The following is a 27754-nucleotide window of genomic DNA, read 5'->3' as shown; positions in this document are numbered from 1 at the left end:
CTGTGTTTTTTTCTGGCCTTTCTGTCTACTCTTGTGCTGGTGGGATCCCATGCAGTACACTGTGTTGCGAATGTGGTCCCACTGGAGACAAATGAAGGGTAATAGTCATTTCTCCCAACCTACTTTCGATGCTCTCGAGCTGAGGAGTTCAGAAGTGCATGCCACCACCGCGGGCTCCAGCTTCAGCTTCCACCCTGGGGAGAAACCTGCTGCTCAGGTCCCAGCCCGGGGCTTGCCCTGATCCTAATCTGCAGCCAGCAGCTCCCTCTCACCCCAAGGGGGCTGCAGGGCCGTGGAGCCTTGCTTGCTGCAGGTGGGAGTGCAGAGGGCCTCATTGCCCCCACAGCCCCAAGGCTTGTGACTGCACTGCCACTGCCTCCTTCAACCCTGTCATTACTCTGTTTTATCCTTGTTACCCTAATTCCAGCCCCTTTTGTTTACCCCCCTCCACCTTCCCCAGTTCTCCTTCCCATCCCAGCCCTCTAGGCAAACAACTCGATCCTGCTGCACCAAGTACCTCCAGACTTGCATTAAGGCAACCTGTTTTTAGCAGGGGAGACAATGATCATCCCCCACTGCCCCGCAGTGAGGAGGTGATTACCCCGAGGGAGGTGGAGAAGACAGGGAGGAGATCCTGTGTGGGCAGGCAACATTGTCCCTTGCTCCCAACGAAGTCTCGCCATGAACCTGTGCCTGGCTGGTTGGGTTACTGTTGTACTTTCCAGAAAGTATTTCCACCTGGGTGCTTTCTACAACTTGTTCTCTCAGAGGAAGTATCTGGTAGATATTCACAAGCTCATGCCATTCCTCTCCTTCAAGCATCACTTTAAAACTGACTTTGCCGCGAGGCTCACAAGACACATACCAATATATGCACTGTGGGTGTGTAGAGATGGTTAGGAATCACGTTTTTCTTTGTCCTTCCCTGTCTATACATCTGTTATGTCTGTTTTTGAGGTAAGGTTGCAAGCTTTTCAGGGCCAAGACTATCTCATCTCACTGTTTTAGTGTGACAATAACATAAATGGTAAGAGTAAATACCATATTTCAGTGTTCTTGGAATTCAAATTTGAAGGGTCCAGCTGAAGAAAATGCAGCTTGCCAGAGTCCCAGTTCATCAACCTCTCACTCAAACCTCTCTTTCAGCTCCCAGTTTTTCCAAAATCAGCACAAACCTGCAGTTCAGGTCTTCAGCATTGGGTCAAGCCCTAACCTGGGGCCTGAGCAAGCCCCCAGGGCATCCCTGGCCTGAACTACCCAAAGAGCCTGGCTGCCTGCAGGGCACTGCCCCAACATGGGCCTCTCCCCATGGCAGGAATGTGGCAAGCAATGGAGAAAAGGTAAAGCTGAACTCCAAAACCCTTCCATCTCCCTGTATCACAGATGAGTTATCACCTTGATAGAAAGGTGTTTCCTTGATGGAAAGGTATTTCCAAACAGAAACATCTCCTATAATAGAGGAAGCAAGGAAAACAAAAAAGAAAGGAGCTCAACTGTTGTTTCCCTGAAAAGTGAGCAGAGACCCCAGAAGATCCATAAAAGCTTTCAGTATCGTTACTAATTTATATGGAAAGCAGTCAGACTGCAACCCACACGGATACTAACTTCAACAGGAACTAGAAGTCAGACACCAAATTACCTTTGAGGACACGGGCTTTAATTATGGCTGTTACGGAAAGCAATGTAAAACCTTCTGACGAACAGCTAATGGCTGGTAGGGGTTTTGCAGACACTCAGCAGCGACCGCCTCTGCTTTGAGGAATGCACGACATCAGACTGGAGAACAACACAAGCAAGTAGAAGCTGAACAGTATCAGTCTGCACGGCTGAGTGAGAACAAACGTGCTAAATGGAAACATGTTGAAATAGTCATTCAAATCCCAGACCCACATCAGCTAGCTAGCGATATCCACAAATCCCTGGCATATAGGATCACATGCTTTGGGATCAAGCTTGACATCCAGCTCAGGTCACAGGAGTTTACGTTTACCAGTTTCTCCACCATGTCCTTTTGCTTACTGTGAAACTGTGGCAGAGGGCTAAGATCAATGACACATTACCAGGGATAAGTTAATGTGGAGTTTGCATTGTGTCCTAGAAACAACTGAGTGCTGTTTTGATAATTTAATTTCAGTAAAAACACAGACTGGCAGGAAAAAAAAAGCACACACGCACACACAAATCTGGTAATATTTCATGGTGGCTCGTTTACTGTTAGTACTTTACAAGGATGCACACCTTATGGGAGCCTAAGAAATTCAGAATGGAGGCAAAGAATAATTTCAAGTTGAAAAAACCTGCCGTGCTGCACGTAGTTTGCTATTAGTTTCCTGAAGCAGAAAAGAGCAAAATAAGAGTAGTGAGGTTAGCCTAAAAATGGAATTTGATTATACCACTGTAACCTTATAAAAAAAAAAAAAAAAAAAAAAAAAAAAAAACACTAGCTGCCAGCAAATTTTAGAAAACTCCGAGAAAAATTATAGATAGTAGGTATAATAGATACGTGGCAGAAAATATGATGCCACCATGTCTTTGCATTACCCTCACAGTCCTGCCAAAGCCTAGAGCCTCTTCTTGCTGGTTGTTTAAAACTTCTTTGTAGCTAAGCATTAAAACCCTGGAACTGCCACGTTGGAGCGTCGGGACTGCTTTCATGCTATCAACATGCCCCAGACCAGCTTCTCAAGGGAGAAAGCCCCAAACAGCTAGCAGGTCATCTGCTTGCAGGGGAAATTCTCTCCCTGACTCCTAACCAGTGAAGGTCCCCAAAACATGAGAGTTTCCATCCAATTTACAATTGTTTTTAATGAATCCTTGCTATTATAGCTCTGAACACTCTGATTAGCTCCATGTACGCGATCAGTTTTCAATCCTACTGCTCTGGTCAATCAGACAATCTGCATTTGTTATTTTATTCCAGTATACGTGCCTCCCCAGTCTCAAAGCTGTGTCTTACCTAACAAAACCAAAATCCGTGTTCTATATAATTCAGTAGAAAAAAAAAAACACTCAGGTTTTGTCATGTGAAGCTTACACATTTCAGTATTATGACTGCAGCCTGTAAATCCAAATTGTGCACTGTAAGCAATCTGAAAAATGCCCAAGCTGTGTTTTCAGCAGCAGCTGTTGAAAAGAGGGAAACAGAACAATTGCTTTAAAGAGGCGTTGCTTCCTTTAATAATTTGTGCCACATAAAGAATACTTTTCACACCAGGTCATTCAAGAGAGATTTTGGTGGAATGTGATCATTCAGTTTATGCAGCAAAACCAAGCTACCACGATTTAATTCTGCTGCGTGCTCAATTTTTATATTGTATCCCCATTCGTTGTTAAAGCACAGCTCCTGCTAAGCCGAAAGCATGAAAGGGTCTCGGATTGCTTCTGAAAAGCTTGAAAATGTTTTATTCATGTATTTATAGCACATACATTGGAGGGAGTATTGCTGGATTCAAAAGAGCTTTGAATGGCCCTTCCTAGACAAGATTTTGTTAGATCAGGGTTGTTGTTGGGCTGGATTAAATTAACTATGTTTTTCTTCAGCTCCAGGTCATTCATTACAGACATTTTGATGAAGACTAAACCGGAGCAATTATGCATTCATGAGCAGGAAGCTAAGGGCTTCACTTGGAAAACCGAAGGCTGATAACCAACGCAAGGATCAAGTATCTTTCCCAAGGCTACCGCATAATGGTGGAAACAGCACGTCTTAGAGCACATCTCGCAGACAGCCTTGTGCTCTTAGGGTTGCTGCAGATAACACGATGGGTTTAAAGTACCCAGCCTCTCCATCCATCGGGGCACGATAGACCTAGACCCGTACGGCGCGCAGAATGCAGCGCGTGCTATATAATGAAGGGCTTTGTGCTGCTGCGAGGCAGAGCCCACAGATCCCATTTCAAAGTTATCTGTAATGCAAAAACAAGAAATGTTTCCAATTGTATCTGGTACAATACGGTCGCTGAATGACAATGCCTGCCACCTAAGTCATTTTAGGCATGTAGGGCAAATCACATCCCTGTGGAGCCTGAATGCACACCAAATGCAAATCGCTCTGCAATACCTCTGATACATGGGTGTTTGGATACGTCCTCGCCTGCAGATAGGAGGTGTCACTGAGAGCCTGATGTAACCTGAGTGCAGGGAAACGCTGACTTGTGCAGATGCATGACAAGGGCCAGGCCCTGCAAGTGTTGGCTCCCAGGAGCCCTCCCACAGCCGAAGAGGCTGCCTCAGAGCTGCTCTCCAGAGAAACCACTCCATGCTAATGAAATTACAGCGTGCTCCTACCTCGAGCTGGCTTGAGAGCATTTGCATCGCATGAGCAAATCCTAAGCATCCGAGGGCTTGGGCTAAAAGCTGGGGATAGCTTGGCAAAATAGCACTGCGCTCATTCAAAAAGTCTTTTACTGAGACATTAATAACATCGTGTCTCCACACGGACAGAGGGGGGCTATCCTTAGCACACCACCACAGCCCCAGGCACCCTCCCTTTGCACACGTGGAGAAAGGCTCAGGCCACACCATTTCACCTTGCTGAAAACGAGGAGGCCACTAGTAGAAGCTTACGGGTTGAACAGTGCTTGGGATGGTTCACCACCTGGAGATTTTCACTGCATGAAAGACGCTCAAAGCCCCTGCGTTTTTTCTGAAACAGATGAAAACTGATTTGGAAGAAAAAAAAATAAGGAATATGATTTTTTGGAGGAAGGAACAGTAGGCTGCAGACAAATTTTAAGTGCTCTTTGTGGGTTATTTCGTTCAAACAATAATGCCATACTTTATTCAGGACATATGTGGCTAGCACATGTACAACGAAAGCAGTGCCATACATCAAACAGAGGAATTGTTTCGGTCATTGCGATATACATCACCCAGACACGTTCCAGCTGGGCAGATTTGTGAAAGTCAGAGGCATAGGTAAGAGCTGGTTCCACTTATTAGAGGTGTCATTTTAAAAAAATGGGATAGTCATGAAGTAGGGAGGCTATATTCTCCTCCCTTGCCTCCCGCCTTCCCCTTCCGTTAAACAAATCCATCAAGTTCTCTTTCTCCATGTGGATTTCTTCATCAGTGAGCCCATTGTTCTGCGATGGAACAGAACAAAGGTAACCCAATCATTTTCCTAAATCAGTCATCTGGTCTGGTGAAAACTCAAGAGAGTTTAGTTTTTAATAGCATTTAGGCATATTTAATCTGTCCCTATTTCTTCTTTTTTTTTTTTAAAAAAAAAAAAAGCCACCAATTAAACCAAGTTCATTTAAATATTTAGCAAACGCTGAACTCCAGGCATATTCCTCTGTTTCATTAATTTTACTGATACTTCATAGAACGAGGGCCTATCACTGCAGCCTTTGTTCTCAGTCTTTGAATATTTGTGTTTTCAAATTTGTTTTACCAAAAAGATACAGAGCCAGGTAGCAGTTCATATAACATTTTAATCTTCACGCTTCCTCCTAGAAGCATTGAGAGGGAAGCTAAATAAGGGAACAATGCACTCCGATAGTCCCCACAGATTCCAAGATATGCTCAAACGGCGAGCTTTGATAAACCCCTTCTGCTTCTTGGGTTTGTTCAGCCTACTGGAAAAGTAAAGGAACACAATCAAAGGGCTGCCGCTCTGCCTCCCCTCCTGAGCCTCGGGAGGCCTCTCTGGGGGCCTCTCTCCCACTGAAAAAATGCAGATTGCCGTGCAGCTTGCCTAAGTAGCTAGGCATTTTTAAGTGCATTGCTCCATATCTAGGGAGTAAAGATGATCATGCAGAACAGAGGGTTATTAGAAAGGAGCATAACTGAAAAAGAAAAAAAAAAAAGCAACTCTGGAACATCATGAACCGTAAATACCTGTTTTTTGAGTTCTGATCCGGTTTATTTTTCACTCTTCAGTGAAATATTGCACATATTACTGCTTCTTCTAGCCTCTGTCCTCCATCAAGCATGGTGAAACTTGTATTATTAGAATATTCCTATTATATTAATGTAGCATGTGGGAGTCAGAAACCTCGAGCAGTTAATTCACAGGCTCGATAACCACAAGCTGAAAAACAGCTTTAGCTGTTACAAGGGAAGTAACTCACTGCCACAAGAAACAAAGGAAAACTGTTTAAGCACTGTTTGCCTAAAATGAAAGCACGCTACTTTGAAAGGGAAGAGGCTGTAATAAATACAGAAAAGCTACTCGTTATTAGAAATATTAACAAAACCTCACTCACTGATTTCAGAGTAGAATCCAGGCTTATAATACCACTAAACCTTAGGGAGAGAAATAAAACTAATACACAATGTTTCTAGACCTTGAGGTTTTTAATCACATACACTGTCTTGCTTAACAGCTCATTCACTTAACGCAGGCAAGTTACAAGTTCTTGTAGGAGTGTCTGGAAGTCCACCTAGAATGCATTGCCTGTCCACTGTTTTATTTACAGGTTTTTTTCCCCCCCAATGAAAATCAGTAGCTAATAAATCAAAGCATAATTACACAAACACAAAAATACAATCATTAACATTTTACTCAATACAAATGATAAGCATAAGGAAATGCCATGTATACTCACTGACAGGAATTTGTGTTAGTTTGCTATTAATATCTGATAACCTGGACTGGTGGTAACGTAACTGGAAGATGTGGATTTAAAAAAAACTGGGAGCCACTTTTGTTTGACATGATCTTATACTGAGATATATATCTATATACAGAGTGATATGATCATATATGCTCCTGTTATATCAGCTTTTTTCCTTATCAGGTGTTATTAAGGTAGTTGAACTTCCTTAACAGAGCTTGTTTTGATCAACTACCAGATGCTATTATCTAGAGGGTTGAATGATACAGAAACAATCTGTGCAAGTATAGCAATTTTGATTCAGAAAGTTTTAAAAAAGTATTTACAAAGGTCATTTTCAAATTGATTAAATTAAGACTCCAGTCTTCAGATTCCAAATACCTAATCATTTAATGTCTTGCTTTTTGGCGTTTTTCTCTCCTCTCCCTGTTCCTTCTCCCCACCACAAATATTAGCCCATGTTTAAAGTCAACCATCACAATGAAAACTCTTCAAAACAAACAGTAAGTTATTTACTTTGTGCCAAAAAAAAAAAAAAAGCAGCACTAAAACATTACTCAAGAGGTTCTATAAATCCTTCATAATTAAGGAAAGTTCCAGGAGCAAAAAGGACTTGTACAACTTGTAGAACTGGGAGGAGAAATAGGGGAAAGAGGAGATTGTTATCCCTTGACTTTTTTTTTTTGTCTGAACTTCATTTACAAAAAAACTCCTGGTACTTTTCCCAACGTTTCCACACCTCATTACTCTGGCACATAGGGTTTAATATACGAACAATTTAAATAAAATGTCAAAACCCAATCCCCATGGTAAATAATTCAACTCTTAGGAAAACTGTTGATTTTCAACATTTCAAAAACTAGTCCTGCCTGACTAGCTGTTTGGTTAGAACTCAGAAATTAAATAAAAACAAGAATTCTTACAAAATTTGATGTTCTATTTTAGCCTCATAGCAATTTCATACAAATTAAATCTAGAGGAAACCCTTCTCACTGTTACTTTGTGTCTTTTGCATACATTCCTACTACCCATTGATTTTAACCATAGAGGCTGTGAAAGGAACAGAACCATTTGAGCTTTTCTGTGTTTTCTAGCATTTCTATGAGCTACTGACTTTAATGAACTTAAAAGGAAGATAAAATCTCTTCAAGTTGTCATTCTAAGTGGTAGATAAAGTCTCTAGCCTTCTGCCTTGGTGAAGTGTTATCATCCAACACTATTACAAGGACACTGCATTTCTTCTCAGCTTTAAATTGGGAGTTGTCAATACTGTCTTTTTGCTTCCATCTTGTACTTCAAATTCAGACTCATCTGGTGAGAGAGCTCGTTTTACCTCCGTGCTGAAGCTGGTCACATCCTTTTCATATTGGGTCAGCTCTGGAAAGTGAGAACAGCGGGTGATTCTCTAGGTCAGACTGGTACTAATTACAGTATGGAGTGGAACCAAGCCGGTTTGATGCAGAGCTTGGACTGATTCATTTTCATGCTGGGTCGAAGATCTAGCCATCTCAGATGGTTCAGGAAACTGGGTGGGGAGTGGTAGCCATTTCCCTGCCAGAGTCTCTTAACAGCAAAAATACAGAAGAGAAACTGAGAGGATGAAAAGAAGACTTGTGGCAGAGTGAAGGCAATTTCCATGTCCGTGAGGGGTGGTACTGTTCAGTGAATTTACGACAGCTGACAAAGTGGAAGCTGCTGAAGAATTGTTTGAAGGTGTTGGACTTGTTCCATTGGGATTGCAGTAGATCTAGAATGTGGGTAGAAAAAGTTAAATAGAAGTGTTTTGTTTTTTTAAAAATCAGAAGACAAATTAGTGGTAATTCACAACACAACACCAGTCACAGTACTCATAATACACACAGTTGCTCATGCCTCCTACTGTACAGAGAAGGATAAAGTTGTATAATAAGTCCTGTTTCTGGAATAGGAAAGAAATCTAACATTTTTCTAAATGTTTTCTGTTTATTGAAGCTAGTTTTACCAAAACCCTGCAACAAAACAGAACAGAAGAGTAGGTTTCTAAAAACCTCACCTCCCAAAATAAAAAAAAGAAGTGTACAGCAATTCTTTTGATAAAAAAGACTTCCAGATAACTGCATGAATCCATTGTCTTAGCAGATTGAGCCACAAACAGAAATATGAGCAAACAGTGTAGGATCTATTGATTTGAGATCTGTAACTGCTTTGGGTATGCCTTTCAAGCAACAGTGGGGCTTGTGTAAATGGACTTCTCTTTCCAGCCTCACATCTCTTATCTTGCTATGGTAGCACTGAACTGCAGAACTGAGAACAATGGAATTATACTGATTAAGTCACAACCTATTGGCATGCTAGAGCAGACATAAGAAATGCAGCGGAAAGCCCATATAACACTAATAAATGAAGATTCTGACAGAAAGCAAAGTAGAGAAGTCTCCTTCCGCTCCCCTTCCTCTCCCCCAAATTATAGGCATAGAACAAAAATTTTGCACTTTTTTAACTTCAGCATCAAGCTATGTCCTACCCAGGAAACTTTTCCAGGCTAAATTAATGTGTTCTTCTAGTGAAGAATGTGTGATACACAAAGATGAAAAGCAATGGCAAGAATAATGTATCTGCTCCTAAAAAAAGAATAGTTCGGCAAACTTGGCTTCAGCTCTGTGGCAGGAAACTTGCATTATACCAGAGCTTTCTGGTACACAATGGTACAGTTAGGTAAAGTAAAAACACTTTCTTTAAAAAAAAGAGCAACTACTTTAATAAATACTCTCCATAGAGGGTCTTTATTGTTGTATTTCCAGTGCTACTGAAAAGGTTAGCTACCCTTAACAGAAATATACATATATAATAACTCGGCACTGAAGCCATTAGATCAATGCTAAATTTATTTGAAAATTGTATGGCCATATCCTTTGAGCATTTTCTACTGAACAAAAGAACATCACAGAAAAATATCATGACGGTATACAGCTTCTGGTAGTTAGGATTTTGGGCAACCAGGAACATGCTGGAAGCAATTCAGGACTGTAGGATTTAAAAATAAATAAAAAAGAAAAATCATTGTGTGGAAGTTTCTGTTGAAAGCAAAGTGATAAATACTGAATTGCAGAGAAACCTCCTGATCAGTTTGCAGGATATAAGCCCCAACCTACTCTGTTTTTTGTTTTTTTTTTCCAGTCTTCACACAACATCCAGCACACTTGAGTTACAGTATTTTTAAGTTATCTTTGTTTTGAAGACAAAGCCTAGATTCGCGGTGGGCGCATGCATGCCTACAAAGGAGAGGGCTTAGAGACGAGTTCCACAATATTGTGATATAAGGGACCTCCGACAAACGCCCTCACAGTGCCCATTACAGATATCAGCACCCATATGGTACGATCCCGCTCTACAGAGGACAATGGAAAAGGGAAGTTCCTCCTTACAAAGAAAGGTGTTAAAAATATTTAAAACCGCCTCCAGAAAGCTCTTTGTTGCTGGTTTTCCTAACGCCGCCTTACCGACCCTTCCCCAAAGGAGGTCTATGGAGCTCACCGCTTCAGCGTCTGGGAGCAGCTTGGCTGAATGCTCGCAGCCAGGCACAACAACGCTGCGTTATCTGTGCACCGAGGCACAGACCTGGCCAGCGGGGCAGCCGCAGCAGGAGGCTGATGCCTCGCCCCTTCAGCAAGCCCCCACTCCTGCCATGCCCTGAGCACCAGGACCTCACCCAAACCCCAGATGTGACTCGGAGCAGGGTCTCGCTGCCCCCCAGCTCATTCCTTCTCGAAATTACCTCAGACTTGGAGGCACCTCACGGCCCCACCGCCGCCCCCCGAGCTCTCTCTCCCACCCAGGACAGCGAGATGGCGGCGGCCGCTCCCTGAGGAGCCCCCCGACCCTGAGTGGACACAGCGGCTGCAGGGCACCGGGGGGGCTAAGAAGGGCTCGGGAGGGCTGAGGAGGGCTCGCTCGCCCCCGTCCCACCGCCGGGGCTCACCTGCGTGGGAAGGAGGAGCGCCAGGAGCAGGAGCCCCAAGCCGAGCCGCGCCGCCAGCGCCGTCCCCATGCCCGTCACTGCTGTCCCGCTGCTGCCGCCCCAACACCGCTTCTCCCGCCGCTGTGGCTGCGAGCGACACGGCTGCGCCGCTCAGCCGCGCCCGGCCTTTTTATGGCCGCCGTGACGCCCCGCCACCGCCTTCCCCCTCCTCCACACACCTCTGCCCCCGCCCTCAGCGCCTCCCGGCCCGGCGTGGCTCGGCTCGGCCCGGCTCGGCACGGCCTGCCCGCGCCCCCCGCCGACCGCCGCTGCCTCCCCCCGGGCTCCTGAGGGCCCCGCCGGGGGGCCCCCGGCCGGGGGGGGGGGGGGGGGGGGGTGAGGCACGGCGTGGCAGTGCGAATACTCCGAGATCAATTCTTAGGTTTGTGAAAACATCAAGCTTTTTATTAAAAGAATCATTAAATGATGGGAGAGGAAAGGACAGGTAACGAAAGCTGTGCTGCCAGATGGTTGAGGAGGCACCGTCCTGCCTTTCGTCTGCGTCTTGCTCAGAGCGCCTTACCGCAGGCACGGTGCTTCGGCTTCAGACCACAGGTTGCAATTTCAGGCGCTCTCTGGATCTAAATATTTTATTGTTACCATTATTTCTTAAAGAGCAGAAAACCCGTGTAACAAGTGGAACAGAAGGTTCTCCAGTTGTAGCCAGTGCGACAGGTTGGAGCTTCTGGCACAGTCGGTGTCGTGGCTGTGTTGGTTGTATATCCTCCCTCAGCTCATCAAAGACTGCTTCAACAAATAATTAGTCAGGTGTCTTGGTGTACAGGCAAATCAGCAAAATGGTCTGTGTCCACTTTATAAGCTACAAAAGGGACGCTGGCATGACGGTTTCATTGTGGAAGTGGTTACTTCCATTTAAAAGAAGATGCCCAGTTGTCTTTAGTTCAAACTAATCAATAGGTTTTAAAATGTGTTCTTGTTTATCCCAGAACTGTGAAGAGATACTTATGTTAAGCAAAGTTGCACAAAAGTTGCACAAAGCCCGAAGTACCCCTAAAGTAATGTTTCCATGGTTCCGGTGCTTGTTTGTGTTTTAAATACCTGAACACAAAGTCAAGTTCCTAACTGTTAGAGGCATAGTCTATACGTAGGGTAACTCCGAGGAGAGGCATCAAACTGAGGATTTTCTGTTTCTGAATATTTGCTGGTTGTCTGCTTCAAGCTGGTTATCGGGGAAGTTGGGTTTTCGTGACTGTAGAGAGATAATAGAAGAAAAAAGGGAACTGCGATCAACTTAAAATAAAGGAGGGATGACAGGGCTAAGAACATTCTTGTTACCACTTTTCCTTGCAAACAGTTTGCTTTAGTTGTCACAGTTAAAATGAAACCACAAACGGGAGAGAAGGTCACCTATTTACCCTGCGGACATGGATACCACCACAAAAGGTGAAATTCCCTGTGGGAGAAGTCCCGTGAATCACAGCAGTAAGTGAGGGCTCAGACTATTCTATCACCAGATCCCTGTTCTGCCACTGCAGGAGCTGCCAGAGGAATGCACCCCTGCCAGGGCTCTCCGATATTTTTCTCCACAATTAAGAATATTCTTGTGTAAAGTGGACAGAGCCAGTTTCCATTATAACCTCTCCCACCTTGTATGGGATGAAAGGCAGTGTTGCATGATCCCTTTGGGACCATAGCTGGCTGTTCAGGTTACAGCAGCAGCTGAGACACTAAAATCAAAGCTGGGACGCATGGGAATGATGGAATAATGCCCAGACAGCCTTTCCCATTCTCTCTCCCCGGTGCACCTTACCTGAGGTCTGGAACTATGTCTGTAAAATGTGAGGCTGGTGCAAGGTTCTTGTAAGGTAACTGCTAATTATTATTATATAGTATATCACACTTCTGCCATTTTAACAAATTACGCTAAAAATGGGGGTATCTTCTTGCTAAAAATATTATAAAGTCTGTTCCTTTAAGAGTCTTCTAAATAAAGAAAAATGCAGATGCTTTAAAATATGTAGAAGAAGTGACAAGTTACTAAAATAATGTAAATATGTAAAGGTTATGTTCTGAGGCCAAAACCCACACCTTTCTGAATTATTCCCGAAATACTAATGCAAATAAGGAAATACATTAGCAGCAAGGAAGAAGCACTAAAATACTTAAGTGCAAGATTTTCATTTAAACTTTTGTCATTGGGAATACATTACATTATATCTCTACAACCAACTCCCCCCATTCAGTAAAGCTACAATATCCATGATTTCTCCTGAACGCATAAATCCTAAAATGATCTAGGATTCACCTAATCGTCACACCTACTTCCAAAATATTTTTTTTTTTTTTTTTTTTTTTTATCTGAAGTCTCTAATGTGTTAGAGATATCTGTTAGAGATATAGCTGAGCAAGACACTAGGACCCAACATATAAATATTTCTACAGAGGTAAGAAATACTGTAATTGAGTTTAGAACTGCAAAAAGTGAAGCACTGCTATCTGGTGGCCAATAGGCACTTCTGATTTTTATTTTTCCCCACAGGAAAGAAAATATACTGTCTCAGAACAATCACACGCCCTTTGATAGCTGTGTGTTTTCATTATGCTGGCATATGTTGTTAAATACCATTGTTAAATCTCTCTTTGTTCTGCTTCCTTTGTTTTTCTAGGTTGGAACAACACTCAGCATCTCTACCAGTTAAACACATAATATATGATGAGAAAGCTTAACAAAGAGAAGGGCTAAAGCTACTTCAATCTTTCGGGTTAAATGTAAGTTAATTTGTATATTCTGATGGAGAGTTTTAAGTAGACTTTGCAAAAGACATCACAATCTAGTGAACAGAATCAAAACTTGTGCTGCTTTGTATAATACATTAGCAAACCGGATTGGCTGAAGTGACTGGCAGAAAACAATAGTCATCAATAAAAGGAAGCACAGAAGTAGTCTCTGAGGCTAGTCATGTAAAAGTACTAAAAAAGCAATGTAAAAGTGCTGGAAAGCAAAGTAGTTAAATTTGGACAAGCTTTAGTTAAATAGGTGTAGTGAGAGCACTGAGTGGAGTTCATGAGAACTAATTTTGACTTAACCGTTAATTTACTCTTGCCTTTATCTGCCAGTTTCAATTCATTTAAGCTTACATATTTTAGGAGCATCAATTGCCAATGAGAATCACTGGATCTTGTGCTCCCAACCAGCTCTTCACTTTCCTTGGCTGTGTATAGACTGAAACTTTCTACGTGCTGTGGCACATCCCAGGGTCTTCAACCATTTTAAGCTCATTCCAGAGTTAATCCCCAACTGTGAGCATGTTATGCATTTATGTGTTAGGTTCTGATCTTTTTACAAAGGAGATCTTTGAAGAGGGAAATTCAGCTTTCCAGTGCGCACTGTCTAGCCTACATATGCTGATCTATGCTGACATCCTCTGGCGATAAGTTTCTTTGATGTCCGTTTTTGCCATAAGGATTTTGCTTTGAGAACCTCACAGGTCCATATCTATAGGAACACTGTCTTTTCATAAGCTAGGCTGGTTCTTCTTTTGCTACTTGACAGTGGGAAGAACTCACCTTGAGGGGGCATCAAGGCTCCAGACACATAATTAAAACTTCCCAGCTTTTTTGAAGCATCCTTCATTACAGTTGCACCTTTCTTACAATTGTACCTTCACTGGCATTGCAGAACAAGACTGAAATACCAACGGGAGGTGGCTGGCTGAAACTCATTGTAGACATCTGGACAATGCAGTTTGGCACACATCTTGGTTAAGCACTAGGAACATATTTTGAGGATTACACTCTTCCAGTGGGGATTTCAGTCCATCAGGTGCAGAGAAAGTTTCAGAATGCACACACACAAACATGATTCAAAGATGCATAAATGAACAAGATCTAGAACTACTCCTCCCGTTCCATCTTAGAAATAGGGACCAGTTGGGGATTTGAAATGATGGACTGCTGAATCTTGAATCATTGTTAAGAATTCAGGTATGCCCCTTTTAGATGAAGAACTTCTCACCACACGTTATCACTCGGCAAGGTGCTGAGAAGGATCAGTCGCTTATCAGTGAGAACATCCAGAGTTTATACAACAAGCATTGCAAGGACACACATTTATGGAAGACAGATCATCCCAGATTTTCCTACTATGTGATTCACACAATCTTTTATACCTCTGGACCTGGACACTGTGAAAGGACAACAAGATGGCCTTGACTCCAAATGATATTATTCTGACATTCCATCCATCCCTATTGCACCTTTATTTATTTGCTTTTTTGTATATCAAGAATGTATTGCAGCCTACAGATACATTTCTATTTCCTGATGCAATAATGTTAACAAATGCTAATCAAAATAATGTGGTCCCTGAGTCATGATGGAAGCTGAAGTACTTTGAACATCCTTTTTTCTGCTTTTAAAAGCAAGCCCAACACAAAACATAGAAAGAGAGAAAGAGAAGAAGAAAGAAAGAGAGAAAGAGAGAGAGAGAGAGATGGAGAGAGAGAGAGAGAGAGAGAAAGAAAGAAAAAGAAAGAAAGAAAGAAAGAAAGAAAGAAAGAAAGAAATAAAGAAAGAAAGAAAGAAAGAAAGAAAGAAAGAAAGAAAGAAAGAAAGAAAGAAAGAAAGAAAAAGAAAGAAAGAAAGAAAGGGAAAGAAAGGAGAATAATAAATCTTCAATTGTACACAGATGGAGGAACAATCTAAAATCCCTCATTGGAAATTAATTATGTTAGACTCGTACATGCATATATCTCAAATTAGTTGCTATTAATTAGAGAAGAGAACATTATATTCTAACTAGTAAAGCCATTATTTTGAGGAGAATGCAGAGGAAACAGAAGTAAACAAATAATTCAAACTAATTAACATTTGCTCATGGAATATGTAGTTGTTAAGGCTAATAAGTAAGTTTCAAATAACAAATGCTTAATTGATTACTTTTTCTTTTTATTACATCTGCCACCCGCTGTCAGTGGGAGCTCGGCAAATCCTAGAGCAGCAACAAAAGCCAGCAGGACCTGAACATGTTCAGAATGAATGCAAGTCTGAAAGCTGGTGTTAAAAAATAGTGCATTAACTTATACTTCAAAACCAAAGACATTTTATTTTATATAATTAGCAAACAAGGAAGTGAGAGGAAAGAAAAAAAAAAAAAAAAGGAAAAAAAAAAAAAAAAGATTTTATTGCAATACTCTCACCAAACTGGGGAGATTTAATTAGCAGTGGAACTATGGAGTCTTTAACCTCTGGGTAGCTGGATTGAATACCAGACTGACTGATGGAAGTTACTATTTTCCTCTCATATACTTAACCACTGGTGTAACACTGATTTTCACTGTCAAGGAGACTAATAATTTCTGGTTTAGGTGGGTCACTATGGTCAGATTTATTAGGATGGCCTCTATCAGCTTCTTTAGCAATGGTCAGAGCCATCTGCACTGCCTACCTGTTTTATTTCTGATTATAGCTCACTGTGGTGTTGTAACAGAGACAATTGTCTGGCTGACAAAAGCCAAATTAGTCAGGTAGTGAAAAGGATGAATAATAATAATAAAAAAGAACGCTACTTTAGCAAAATGGCTGTATCTCCACCACTTAAAGAAATGTAAAATCCATCTATGATGTCCAAGTTGAGTTTTCAGTGAATAGGTAGGCTGCAAGGAAAGAGGGCCTGGGAGCCCTCGTTCAGAAAGGGATTCTGTGTGCAGGATGCCAAAGTGGCTGCGGGAAAAAGTGACAAATTGTAACACCGTTGTTATCGGAGGAGATGAAGCGGTAACACAAAGGGTCAGGAACAGGGCCATGGTCCAGTGTACAAGGGAGCTGAAGACATTAAAGGAATTCTAAAGAGAAGAAAAACAAAACAAAACAAAACAAAGAATACCGATGTTTTATAGTAAAAATGGCACAGTTGATAATATGGGTAAGTGTGTGAGAAAGGAGAAACAGTTTAGAGCAGTGTACCGACTGGAAAGGCAGCAGTGGAAGGACCAGAAGAAGAACTTCCGCTGCATGCCAGATTAGTTTTCAGAGATGTGCTTTAGAGAAAGAGACGGTAAGATTATTTGGACAAGGATTGGATGCAAGCAACAAGCTAGAGGAATTGTCTTCAGACTATGGACTAAGAAAAGAGAGCATCTAAGCAGTTACAGAAGGTGTGTAGCACTGGAAGAGGTGAATTAGCAGTCAGGGAGATTTAGCTCATTATTCAAATCAATATGGGCAAAGTTAAACGTGGTGCTCACACAGGGACACTCTGTTTTCCAGGCCATATGCATGCACAGAACTGTCCAGTTACCTCTTCCCTGCACCTTGAAATAAGCAGTGTCCTTTAGAGGGTGTGTGGTTCCACCAAGGTATTGCTGAAGATAAATCCACAGTGACAAGTACTCTGGTGAGACGGGCATTGTATGGAGAGTTACAGCATCATAGATAACGGTGGAGTTAATAGCTACTAACAGGGCCAGAACAGCTATATGGTGGTCTTGATGTTATTTCGAGATGCAATGAGTATCAGCAGATCTACTGCTGTCACTTGACTGACCTTACAGAAAAATAAAGGTAACCAAAATCCCTAGGCTGTGCAGAAGGATTTCTCGACTACAGATTCCAATACACAGGTCAAACGTTATTAAGCATTTTCTCTCTGAGCTATCAAAACAAGATGACCAATCTCCTTATGACTGAATGTCGTAAAGTGTATATTGCAGTGTACAAAACGAAATTGATAAAGAAGAGAGGAGCTCCACTGAAAAAAAATGAAACAATTGTATGAGAAAACCATGGAAAGGTTAATACATCTTGGTCTGGCTAATTTCTCACATGATCTTCAAAAGGTTACATTAATCTGCCTGAGCTGAACAACCAGTTTCTTACCAAAGCTGAAAATTTTAATTGTATGTTGCTGAGGTGATATTATATATATACATATATCTGTGGTATATATAATGTATATATATATCATATATTTACTATTATATTTACTATTATATTTACTATATATTTATATATTTACTATCATGTAATATTAAATATATATATATTAAAATCACTTGAAGGCACTTTAAATAACATATTTGTCTGATTTGTGTGTCACTAGCATGTTCCTGAGAGAAACTTTTGAGCTTGTGAGCCTTTTACAGGGAGCTGTTCACTGCCACCTAATGGTAAACTGGAAAATGAGGTAAATAACACTACGGGCTTTACCCAGCCTGAACATTTTGGTTACAATTACGGTTTGATATAACGAACATAGGAGTAATGAATATTACCTTCATTTTTGTCTTTTTTGGTCATTAAAAAATGCACTTACTGACCCAGGCTGGGTGTTGCCAAGATGCCACGTGGCTGGAGTACAAATCTTAAATGAGGGCTTTCATGTCTCCTTGTACTCTGTGGCATGGAGAGAACCAGATGGCAAGGAGACCCGTGTGACACCTTCCTCTACGACCCAGGGCTGAATGAAACCTGACAAACCCTCTGGTAAGGCCAGAGACAAAATATTAACATGATGTACCTTCTAACTAGAACAGCTAGAGCTGGACCATGTAGCTGGACTGGGAAATGAAGCAAGTGTGACAGAGGTGATGTCTGTGTTTGGAGTTGTGCAATGAGGAGATAAATCAGAGGCATGATGCCTGTTCATGACAGCCAAGTTACATTTTCTCTCTGACTGCAGAGGGACCTGTTTGAGGGCAATGCAATTAACCTTCTGCAAACTCTAAGGCCTGCAGGAAAGGCTACTGAACAGTGAAGTGATTGCTTTCTGTTTTTTAAAGGGACTGTTATATCATGCTATTTGAAAAACACAAAAGACAGAAACACTTTAAGCAAGTTCTTTACATTGCCTTACAGTATGGGGGTGCAATAAAAATGTGTAATGCCAGATTAGCCTAGAAAGGTTACTTTTAGTAAACAAAGATATCTTCACTTAGCAAAGTTAGAGCATGACTTTAATCCTGTGTGAGGTAAATCACCTTCTAAGAGCTCTGAAAAGAGTGGGTTGTATAGAAAAGTAGGGTTTTTTGTTTTGTTCTGTTTTTGTTTGTTAGCTTGTTTTGTTTTGTTTTCCACAGGGGAGCTAGCATTTTTGCTCAGGGACTCCCCACTGTTCAGAGATTCATTTTCTATTCTGACTCATGTATCACTGTGAATGCAGGAGAGTGACTTTTATTACTTTTTTTTTTTTTTCTTGATAAGGATGTATATATATTTTAAGGCATGCATTTAAGAAAATATGGAAAAGCTAGCAGCTATATTCCCAGCTGAGATTGGTCAGAATCCCACAGAACTGGGCACTGGGATATTCAGAATACAAAAGGACATAAAGATGTTTGCAGCTTCCTTTCCAGTGAGGTTTTCAAGGAGGGGAAACAGCTTTGCAAAGGGATTGCTCCATTACAAAATATGCCTGACATAAAAACCTCTCATTGAAATGTTTTATGACAAAACTTATGCAGGTGTAAAATCAAGCAATCAATTATAATGCCCATGTTAATTGCACAGCCTCTGTGCAGCCGCAATAAAAACTATTCCACAGCCATATCACTTGCCGTATTTGCTGGTAATTTGCCAAGAGAGGACTGCTCTGACAGGTGAGGTGAAGGGCATTTTAAAGTAGAAATTCAAAGCTGAGGAGTTCTTCTATGTACCAAAATTACCCCAAACCTTGCACAGCACTTTACATCAGGGCAAGACGCTGCCAATTTGATGTGGTTGCACTACTCTGGCGGTAGCGAAGCGCAGCGCGGGGAGGGACAGCCGGGGGAGCGAGCCCAGCATCTTGGGTTTGTCACCGAGCAGCTCCGGGCAGGAGGAGTCTCGGACCCGGACCATTTCCTTCTCCTCCTCCCTCCGCAGCCGGGCCCGGCAGGGGGCGCCGGGCGGGGGCTGAGGCTGGGCCTGCGGCCTGCCAGCGGCGGCGCGGGGACGGCGGCGGCGGGCCCGGGCCTGAGGCGCCGCGGGGAGCCAGGTAACGGCGGCCGGTGCGCCCCGGCCTGCCCGGGGAGGGCTCCGGGAGGGAGTGGGGCGGCAGCGCCGGGGCCGGGGCCGGGAGCCGCGGGCTGGAAGGAGCCCGGCAGCGGGGCCGCGGCCCTTCACGCCCGCGGGGGCCCCGCGGAGCCGCCCCGCTGCTGCCCGGGGTGCCGGGGGGAGCCGGCAGCCGTGTTCCGGGGCGCTTCGGCAGCCCGTCGCAGCCGCTGGCCGGCAGGGGAGAGGTTCAGATCTAAAAATAAACAATAATAAGTGTGCGTGGTCACACGGCCCCGCCGGGAATTTGGCCCCGCGCTGAGGAGAGGTGTGGGTCTTCAGCAAGGGTTGCGCCGGCCTAAATTATCAGCTGTACCTCATCCAGTTTATATTAATATATAAAAAGAAGAGAAAAGCCATGGGGTCGTGGTTATGTGTATCAAGGCCTTTTCCCTCCCATAGCTGAAGGCACACAACAACAAACTCCTTCGGGTTTTGGCAGCATTCACTTGGGCAGAGGGCAGACAAACTCTGGTCTCGTGAAGCAAACAGGTGTCTGCACGCACACAAAGCCGTAATAAAAACTATTCCACAGCCGGCCAGAAAGGACCGCAGACCAATTGCTAAGGACCGGGGGGGTTGTGGGCGTTTCTGCCTGCTTACACCCCTTAGAGATGGTCCCAAAAAAGGAGCAGCTGCCGATGAGCGTGTTGTTTCTGGCCGCAGTCCCGCTGCAGTTTATAGAGCAGCGTTGTTTCTCCTAGCTCCACAGCCATGCTGGTTCCCCCTGAGGGGAATATGACGAGCCCTTTGCAGCGCCCTGCCACCCAGGAGTGCTCTGCTCTGAGCAGAGGCTGAAGTTCAGAACCTTTCGACTCCTGTGGCTTTATCTGCAGCATTGAGCGAGCCGCTTGTATCGAGAATGAGTCATTCATGAAATAGCTAACTCTGTTTCTTTTACAAATTGCACGTCAGATGGAGGAAGGAAAACGCCACGAGTAAGTTTGGGCAGTTAATATTAAACTACAGAAAAGAGCTAAGAACAGAGTATTCCATTGGGGGTTTTAGTGTTGTGTTTCCATCTGCTGCTTTGGGTGTTTGTAACGGTGGGCTGGCAGTGTGTGAGAAAGGCCTCTACGGTGTCGTGGTGCCTCTGTAGCCACATGCTTTTCGGTGATGCATTGCTCAATAGGAAACCTGATAACCATCATTTTGCAGTAACTGTTATGCTGTGCCATGAGAAACCCTTCCAGTAGTCAAAGCATTGCTTGTTTTTACAGAAGAGTGTTTATTTTATTTTAGGGTATGCTATGACTGGCTTCAGACTCCCCGTCACTGCTTTTAGAAAACTGAATGTCTGGTTTGGACTGTGGGAGAAATTCCCCTCTAATAAACTGTTTCCCTCTTGGAGAAAAAACATATCCTGCAGCTGTCAAGCAAGCACAGTAGACTACAGAAGGTATTTCAGCTTTTCCCCAGTAAAACGATGTGCATTAAGACTTTCTCCAGAGTATATCTCAGTACTGTCTCTGCGTAACAAAAGTAGCAAAAGTTCTAAAAGGAACAGACAAACTGTACAAGAAGAGGAGGAAGAGGAGGAAGATGAAGAAGAGAGTGACTTGGAGGATACATTTGAAAATGACCCCAGTGTAGTAAAAGATTACAAAGATCTTGAAAAAGTAGTGCAGTCTCTTCGATATGATGTGATCATGAAAGCTGGCCTAGACGTTGCAAGAAAGTAAGTATGGAAGAAAACCTGCTGATGAGACGGATGTCGTGTACCTAAAAGCTGAGTTTTGATACTCCTTTTTGTGCTGGGATAGCTCAGTATTTTTTCAGTACAGCTGTTCTGACTACCTAAAAACAGCTTTTGGATGTATGAGGTGTTCTTGTTTGCTTCAGGCATTTTCTATCACTTCCTATTTACTTAATATGAAGAAGACACAAAATGGTGTGCTAAGTAATACAAAAAGATCCAATTTGAGAGCGAGGGAATAAAGTAATATGCTTTTTAATGGGTGCCAAAATAGATGAGGGTAAGTATAAACCTAATGTACCAAGTCAACCAGGTATATGTACACTATAAATAGTATCACCAAGTATGATCTGATGCAACCTACAGAAGCCTTATATTGCAATGCTGTTAGTAACTGAGTATTATCATAATTTGATCACTTAAAATGATTACACTGGCTGGTGTAGGACAGGGGACGTTATTTGTTGGATACTCAGGAGACAGGTCTTTGTAAGCAGCTTTTGATTGCTGGCACCTGTGGCACAGAGCACCTATAGTCTACTATTTCATTTAATATCTGTGAAAGACTTCTTTACTTCCAGCTGAAGTCTGTCCTGGCCTAAAATAAATGTATCCTGTACGTGCAAATTAGAGCTGTGGAAATAAGCCTTGCATGTGAATGGTTTTCTTGTGTATCTGCAAAGAAACGATTGCATTTGTTCTGCTGCCTTACTGTAAATGCAATAAAACCTTGTTTCTCTTCAGTAAAGTAGAAGATGCTTTCTACAATAATGAACTCAGGCTGAACGGAGAAAAACTGTGGAAGAAAAGTAGAACTGTAAGACTTTTTCAAATTTAAATATTTTAATACCGTACAAGAGAATAACTAAGGCATGACCTCTTCTTCTCCCTCCTTTTACTTGGGTCAGAAGAGGTAACCACTAAATTACTCTGCAAACGTGAATGGCATTGCTAACACCACTTCCAGCTTCGTGTGTGTGTGTGTCACTGTGATTCCTGGGGTGAAACACTGTTCCCTGAGGCAGACAGGAGAGTCGTGGTATTAAAAAGTAAAAATAAGGGCTGAAAGTAAGGAGAAAGCCGGTGGCAGCAGTGACAGAACTTTGCAAGCTGCTGAAGGAAGTGATGATACTTATGAGGTTGATGGAGTAGGAATTATTAACGTGAGGTATTGGAGTAGGCATATGATTAAAGAAAAAGAGGTTTGATGATAGAAAGGAACTGAAAGTGGGGTAACGGAGGAGAGGTTATTTTACCAGTAACAGAGCACACAAGAACACATATAGGAGAGGTGAAAGGGTTGCAGGCCCAGCTGATCATGTTCTTTCACACCAGAGCTCACTCAAACGGTGACAGATACCTCTATACACCTTTTACGTGAGGGTGATCCTAGGTGGCAGTTACTGTGGTCGAAAGGCGATCAGAACATAAGTTTTTAATTCCTGATCCCCTAAAGTTAGGGCTAGTTTTCGAGAGGCATGCTGCTTTGGTGGAATTTGAAAAGGCCACACTAGGCCAGCACTCTGTTCTTTACAATACTTTAAGGTGTTTAAAGGAAGGAGGGAGAATTTTGCATTTTGCTGTTCTGAGTCCATGTTGATAGATAAAGATTGGTAGGAAACACCACTCAGTAAAAATTAATTTAAAAAAATGCTACATTACACCTTTTCCACTGTTAGGTGTCAGCAGCAAAACAGGAAAAGCAAAGCTTTTGGCAGAGAACATCATGAGCACACACTTAATTGCTTAGTGCTAGGGCTTTCCCAGAAGGATCTACGGTGGGTCTAGTATAGCCTGTCTTCCTCCTCACCTATAAGAATAAGACTTACGTGGAAAGAAAGGACCAAAATTAAAATTGCACGCAAAGAGAAAGTTTGTGATCACTCATGTTCTCTTTCTGTTCCCAGGTGAAAATTGGTGACACGCTGGATCTCTTAGTAGGTGAAGATAAGCAAACAGGAACCGCTGTAGTTATGCGAGTAGTCTTAAAAAAAGTATCTGACAAGACTGAAAGCGAAAAATACAAAGTAATTTTGAGGCGTTGGAAGAACTTAAAGGTGCCCAAACAGGATGTACTGAAGTAACAGGGAGTTGCATGTGGCAGCATGGGCTTTTCTGCAGAAAACCGTATCATTTGTTGTTTAAATACAAATTTTGGTTAAACAAAATGATAGTGCCCTTTTTTAAGGGCTTGCCTTAGAATGTTAGCTCCTTATGCTGTGTGCATCAGTATTGCTGCAATAAAAACCTGACACTTTTTGCTGTTAGTCTTGTTTCATTATATGGGGGAATAAAACACCCAGCCCTTTTATTTCCAGGCAGCTTCTTTACAGATGTTATAAATAATGAATCAATAAAGACTAATTTGATCACTGCTTAATTGCTGTCTAGTTTTGTTAATCAGTTTATATTAAAGCTGATACCACAACAAGCAGAACCGCTTTTTTAGCTGTCTCTAGGGTCATTAAATATTTTGGATTAAAAAAAAAATATGTAAAATTACTTCCTTTTCTAATTATTGGTTTGATCCTGGTGAACAATATCAACTCCCCTTGCTTCTGTACCCCGCTGCAATACCAAGAATACAAAAATTATTGCAGCTGCGTGTTTTTAAGCAGTGACAGAGAATTAATCAAGGCAGAGATGCACTCTTGTGGAGAAGGCAGCTCAGTGAGGAGACACACGGAGTGCTCATTGTCACCATTCAAGTAACCATGCAGAGGAAAACTAAATCTGTTTCTGCCACATACTTACTTCAGCGTGGACTTTAAGAAGTATTTATTATTTAGGTGGCTGCAGAGATCCGAGCAAAGATAGATAATACTGAGATTAAAAGCTTATGTCTGTATTACTACAGGAAAATACTGCCTCTTACGGCAGGCATCTCGAGTGATCACCCACAGCTGTGCGGCTGAACACATGCTTCTTCCAACAGAAACGACTTACTTGAGTGGTGGTGCAGAATTTTTATTCTGTTTATATGTGCTTCACAGCCACACGCAGGCGTGTGTGTACAGGAGGCTGGCCTGTGTGCGCAGGCAGCCACTTCTGCAGTCCACAGTCTGCTCCCGACGTAACCTGAAGAACCCAGAGGGAAGGAGGTAGCCTGGAACGGGCAGCAGCAGCCTACGCCGGGGCACTTTTTCTTGGATGTTCCTGAAATTTAAGTGTGCAGGCAAAAAAAAATCAAACAGAATGCATTGGAATATCAGGTACACCTGGTACACAGCAGTAAACAACTGGATTGTTGCTGCACAAAACGTCTGTGACGCGACAGGAAGCAACGGTGCTCACCTTGCAGGGAGCACATGGGAAATGGTAGGTGCAACCACCAGCAGCAGGGCTGGGACCGGGCGTGAGCAGGTTGTGCCTGCCCATAGCCTCAGATGTGGTGGCTGCGGATTGCATTATTTAAAATCATTTCTAGTTTCCTTCAGACAGAACTACAAATCTGTGCTGTTGTGGTGAGCTTTTTTATGAGTGTGTAGGTGTTTAAAGAGGCAGGCAGATGCCTGGTTAATGCTTCAAAGCCACAGTGACCTTTTAAAAGTTTGGTTCTTAGGAGGACGTGATCCTGGAAAGCTTTCCTTGAGGGTTTTGGTGATCCTCAAGCTGCAGAAGTGAAAGGAAGCAGTCATATTCAGCATTACAAGCATCCAGAGGTGAACATGGGAGGCTCTATATTCCCTGGGGGCATTTCTGTCTCTGCTGTATTTATTTGCTGCAACTTGCACCTAGCACTATGGAGATACACGAGGTGCATCCTCTGTTCCCCAGCTCCACTTGCCATTGCTATTCGAAGTGGTTCCCATCATCTCCAGGGATGCTGAGGGGAGTGAGTAGAGAGACTTGTTACGAGTAACATGTCAGGGAGCTCCAGCTGATGGAAGACATATTTTTACAGTGAGAACAATCAATCACTGGACCAACCTCCCCAGGGATGTTCTGGAGTCCCCATCACTGAAGGTTTTCATGACACAACCAGACAGGGTGCTGGACAATCTCATCTAGGCTCCCTTTTCCACAGAAGTTCAGACCCGATCTTTCAAGGTCCTGTGCAACCCGGGCTGTTCTGTGGATAACAAGGAGCCTACGCCTGCTCGGCATCCAAGATGGGCAGGGAAGCTGCAGCACCAAAAGTGGCTGACATAAGAGAGAACAGGCAGGGCCATTTCTTGAGTTGGACAGAATATGAAAACATTAGGGAAAAACCTTAGATCTGAACTTTTGGCAAAGCCTAGTAGGAAATAAAGATGTGTCCTAGTGATGACTGCCACCGAAACCAGGTCTTCAGTGACAAAGGTAGAAACAGGCTTCCATCATTTAAAATGCTGATCCACTTGTAGCATCAGCAAGGGGGAAAGGAAGGAAGACTTCCTAACGAGTCTTACGATGGGTAAGAGTGCCCCCTTTGGCTTCAGGACTGAGATAGCTGAAGGGAGAACCGTACCAGTTTGCTTCAGGAAAGCAAGCTTCACTCACAGGCAGGGTGATCTCAGAACAGAACTATGACAGCAGGAAGGTGAGTAGTTGTTCTGCTTGGCTACACTGATCTGTCCTGGATAAGGTTGATGAGAGATTGCTGCTGGGGCCTGGTACTGTTGAGCAGGTTGCTCTAGTTCCTACAACCTTCAGACATTTAGACTGTGAGCTGAAGAAAGGCAACGCTTGGTTAATGACTGACCTGAGCGCCAGGTGGGCAGATCCAGCGTGAGTTCTGGGAGGTGAAGGAAGAGGCACACCACAGCCACAGTGCTGGACCTTTGGGGTGTTTTTAGACAAGGTAGGCTCACAGGTAAATCATACATTCAGCTCCTATGAAATAATTCATGTTCAACGTGATGGTCAGTCTACAATGGCACAGATGGGGAAAGGAGAGAAAAAGGTGTGGGTGGCAGGGGGAGCAACGCAAGTCTGAGCACTAATGGACAAGTAATACAAGGAGACCTCGGGTTTTTTAAATTCCCAGAACAAGGAGGAAGCAGGAAAAACAAGGAGAAGCATTGCATGACACCAAACAGACTCCTAGATTTTATATAAGGGATCAAACCTCAAAGGTAGGATGTGATCACATTGAGTGTCCCAGTCCTGCTGCTGACATGTCTTGGGATCTACATCCCACAGGAAACATCTGTAGACCTTACCAACACACTTCCTTCCATCGTACCCTTTTGGGGATGTATCACTTCAGTTAACTCATAAGGTAGAGTTTGCCTTCCAGGGAAGTGAGCTTCGTCTCCAAAGCACTAACACATGATGCTACAAAATGCCTCTGGAAACAAAGACAAACCGTTGTTTCACCATAATGAAATTTGGGAAGGAAATTGGGAATGATTATTTGACATTTGTGTGGGGGGGAGGAATATTAATTAGCTGATCTTCCTCCAGTCTTTGGCAATCACCATTTGTTTTGCTTATGGCTATTAACACAAATTTTAGTGTGACTGGACACATGATGAGTTTGCCCATTTCTTAACTGAGGGGTTATGCTAGTTTGTTTGTTTGTTTTCAAGGAAAACCTGGTTAAAAAAAAAAAAAAAAAAAGGCAGACAAAATCAACCACCACAACCCCACATTTGGTCTATTTGTGTTTATCTTTCTGGGTGAGGGGTTGGGGGGCTGACAGAGCATATCATTCTCCAGAACAGCTTTATCTCGCTCCTATTGCAGCTCTTCCCGTCCCATAACAATTAAAGTCCTTTCAGATTGCTGTTAATGAAAGCAAAGTGCTCACTGGGGACCACGGCCACATCATGAAACAGATCAGGAAATGGAGTAAGCGGTGGCCTGTCCACGTCACAGGTTTTTGCTTATATGCCCACTAATAGCAGGGACACCACCTGCCAAAAAAATAAGAAGGGATACGCTGGATAAAAATAATACAACACAGGGGCTAATCTGCCAGTTGGATGAGGTACAAGGCAAATGTTCCAAATACGATGGGATGTTGATTTTGGTAGGAGGGGTTTGCTTCCAGCCTTCTGCTGAAGGAGACCCCCCCTCACAGCAGCCCCTAGGGGAGCTGCGACAAAGATAACCATGAGAATTGCAAATCCTGTAAGAAACTTCTGTAAGAAATTAAGACCGGCACTACCACTGGGAAGTTTATGTGAATGAATTCGGTAACAGAGAGGGTAAAGATGAGGGTTGTAAAAGTACTGTAAATATTAAGAGCGTATCTTGACATTTACTAGGATAAGCAATTAGGTAAGACATACAGATGCGGGGTTCTTTTTCTCAGCCCTTCTTGCCAAAGACAATCCTAAAACAGAATTAAGAGAGGGCACTAAAGCTATTCATTTAAACAACTTCAAGCACATTTAAAGTTTTTTTTTTTTTTTTTTTTTTTCAGAAAGGTAATGAGGTAGAAAACACACCTGCATTCCTGCGTTAGTGCCAACAGAACAGCAGTAACAATGGTTAAAAACAAACCCCACCACCACCAGCCCAAAACAAACAAGCAAAACAAAGTCAAACAGAAGAAATAAAGAAATTCTGTCAGTGACAGTGATC

General features: G+C 42.9%; 2 protein-coding genes and 1 long non-coding RNA gene across 4 annotated transcripts; 1 reads left to right on the top strand and 2 right to left on the bottom strand.

Moving 5' to 3' along the window:
- Positions 1–4752: 4752 nt before the first annotated feature.
- Positions 4753–14098, bottom strand: CD24 (CD24 molecule). The gene is made up of 3 exons (XM_035320851.1): positions 14086–14098; positions 10519–10667; positions 4753–8307 (listed from the first exon to the last, which is right to left on the bottom strand). The coding sequence occupies exons 1-3, from the start codon at positions 14096–14098 to the stop codon at positions 8125–8127; spliced, it is 345 nt and encodes a 114-aa protein (XP_035176742.1). The 3' UTR covers positions 4753–8124.
- A 5292-nt stretch (positions 14099–19390) lies between these two features.
- Positions 19391–23621, top strand: MTRES1 (mitochondrial transcription rescue factor 1). Of its 2 annotated transcripts, none has more exons than XM_035320120.1 (4): positions 19391–19489; positions 20788–21223; positions 21986–22058; positions 23149–23621. In XM_035320120.1, exons 2-4 carry the CDS (start codon positions 20796–20798, stop codon positions 23323–23325), a joined length of 678 nt encoding a protein of 225 aa, XP_035176011.1. In that variant the 5' UTR covers positions 19391–19489; positions 20788–20795; the 3' UTR covers positions 23326–23621. The 2 variants fall into 2 exon arrangements, with proteins under 2 accessions (XP_035176011.1, XP_035176012.1); XM_035320121.1 differs by lacking the exon at positions 19391–19489 and adding an exon at positions 19942–20037.
- A 1107-nt stretch (positions 23622–24728) lies between these two features.
- LOC118163489 lies at positions 24729–27737 on the bottom strand. The gene is made up of 3 exons (XR_004749076.1): positions 27619–27737; positions 25926–26056; positions 24729–24853 (listed from the first exon to the last, which is right to left on the bottom strand). It is a non-coding gene; the product is annotated as an uncharacterized LOC118163489 (long non-coding RNA).
- Positions 27738–27754: the final 17 nt, after the last annotated feature.

This window comes from Oxyura jamaicensis, chromosome 3 (assembly GCF_011077185.1).
Source record: "Oxyura jamaicensis isolate SHBP4307 breed ruddy duck chromosome 3, BPBGC_Ojam_1.0, whole genome shotgun sequence".
NCBI classification, from domain to species: domain Eukaryota; kingdom Metazoa; phylum Chordata; class Aves; order Anseriformes; family Anatidae; genus Oxyura; species Oxyura jamaicensis.
The sequence above is the reverse complement of the archived record's forward strand: the minus strand, read 5'-3'. Positions and strand labels throughout refer to the sequence as shown.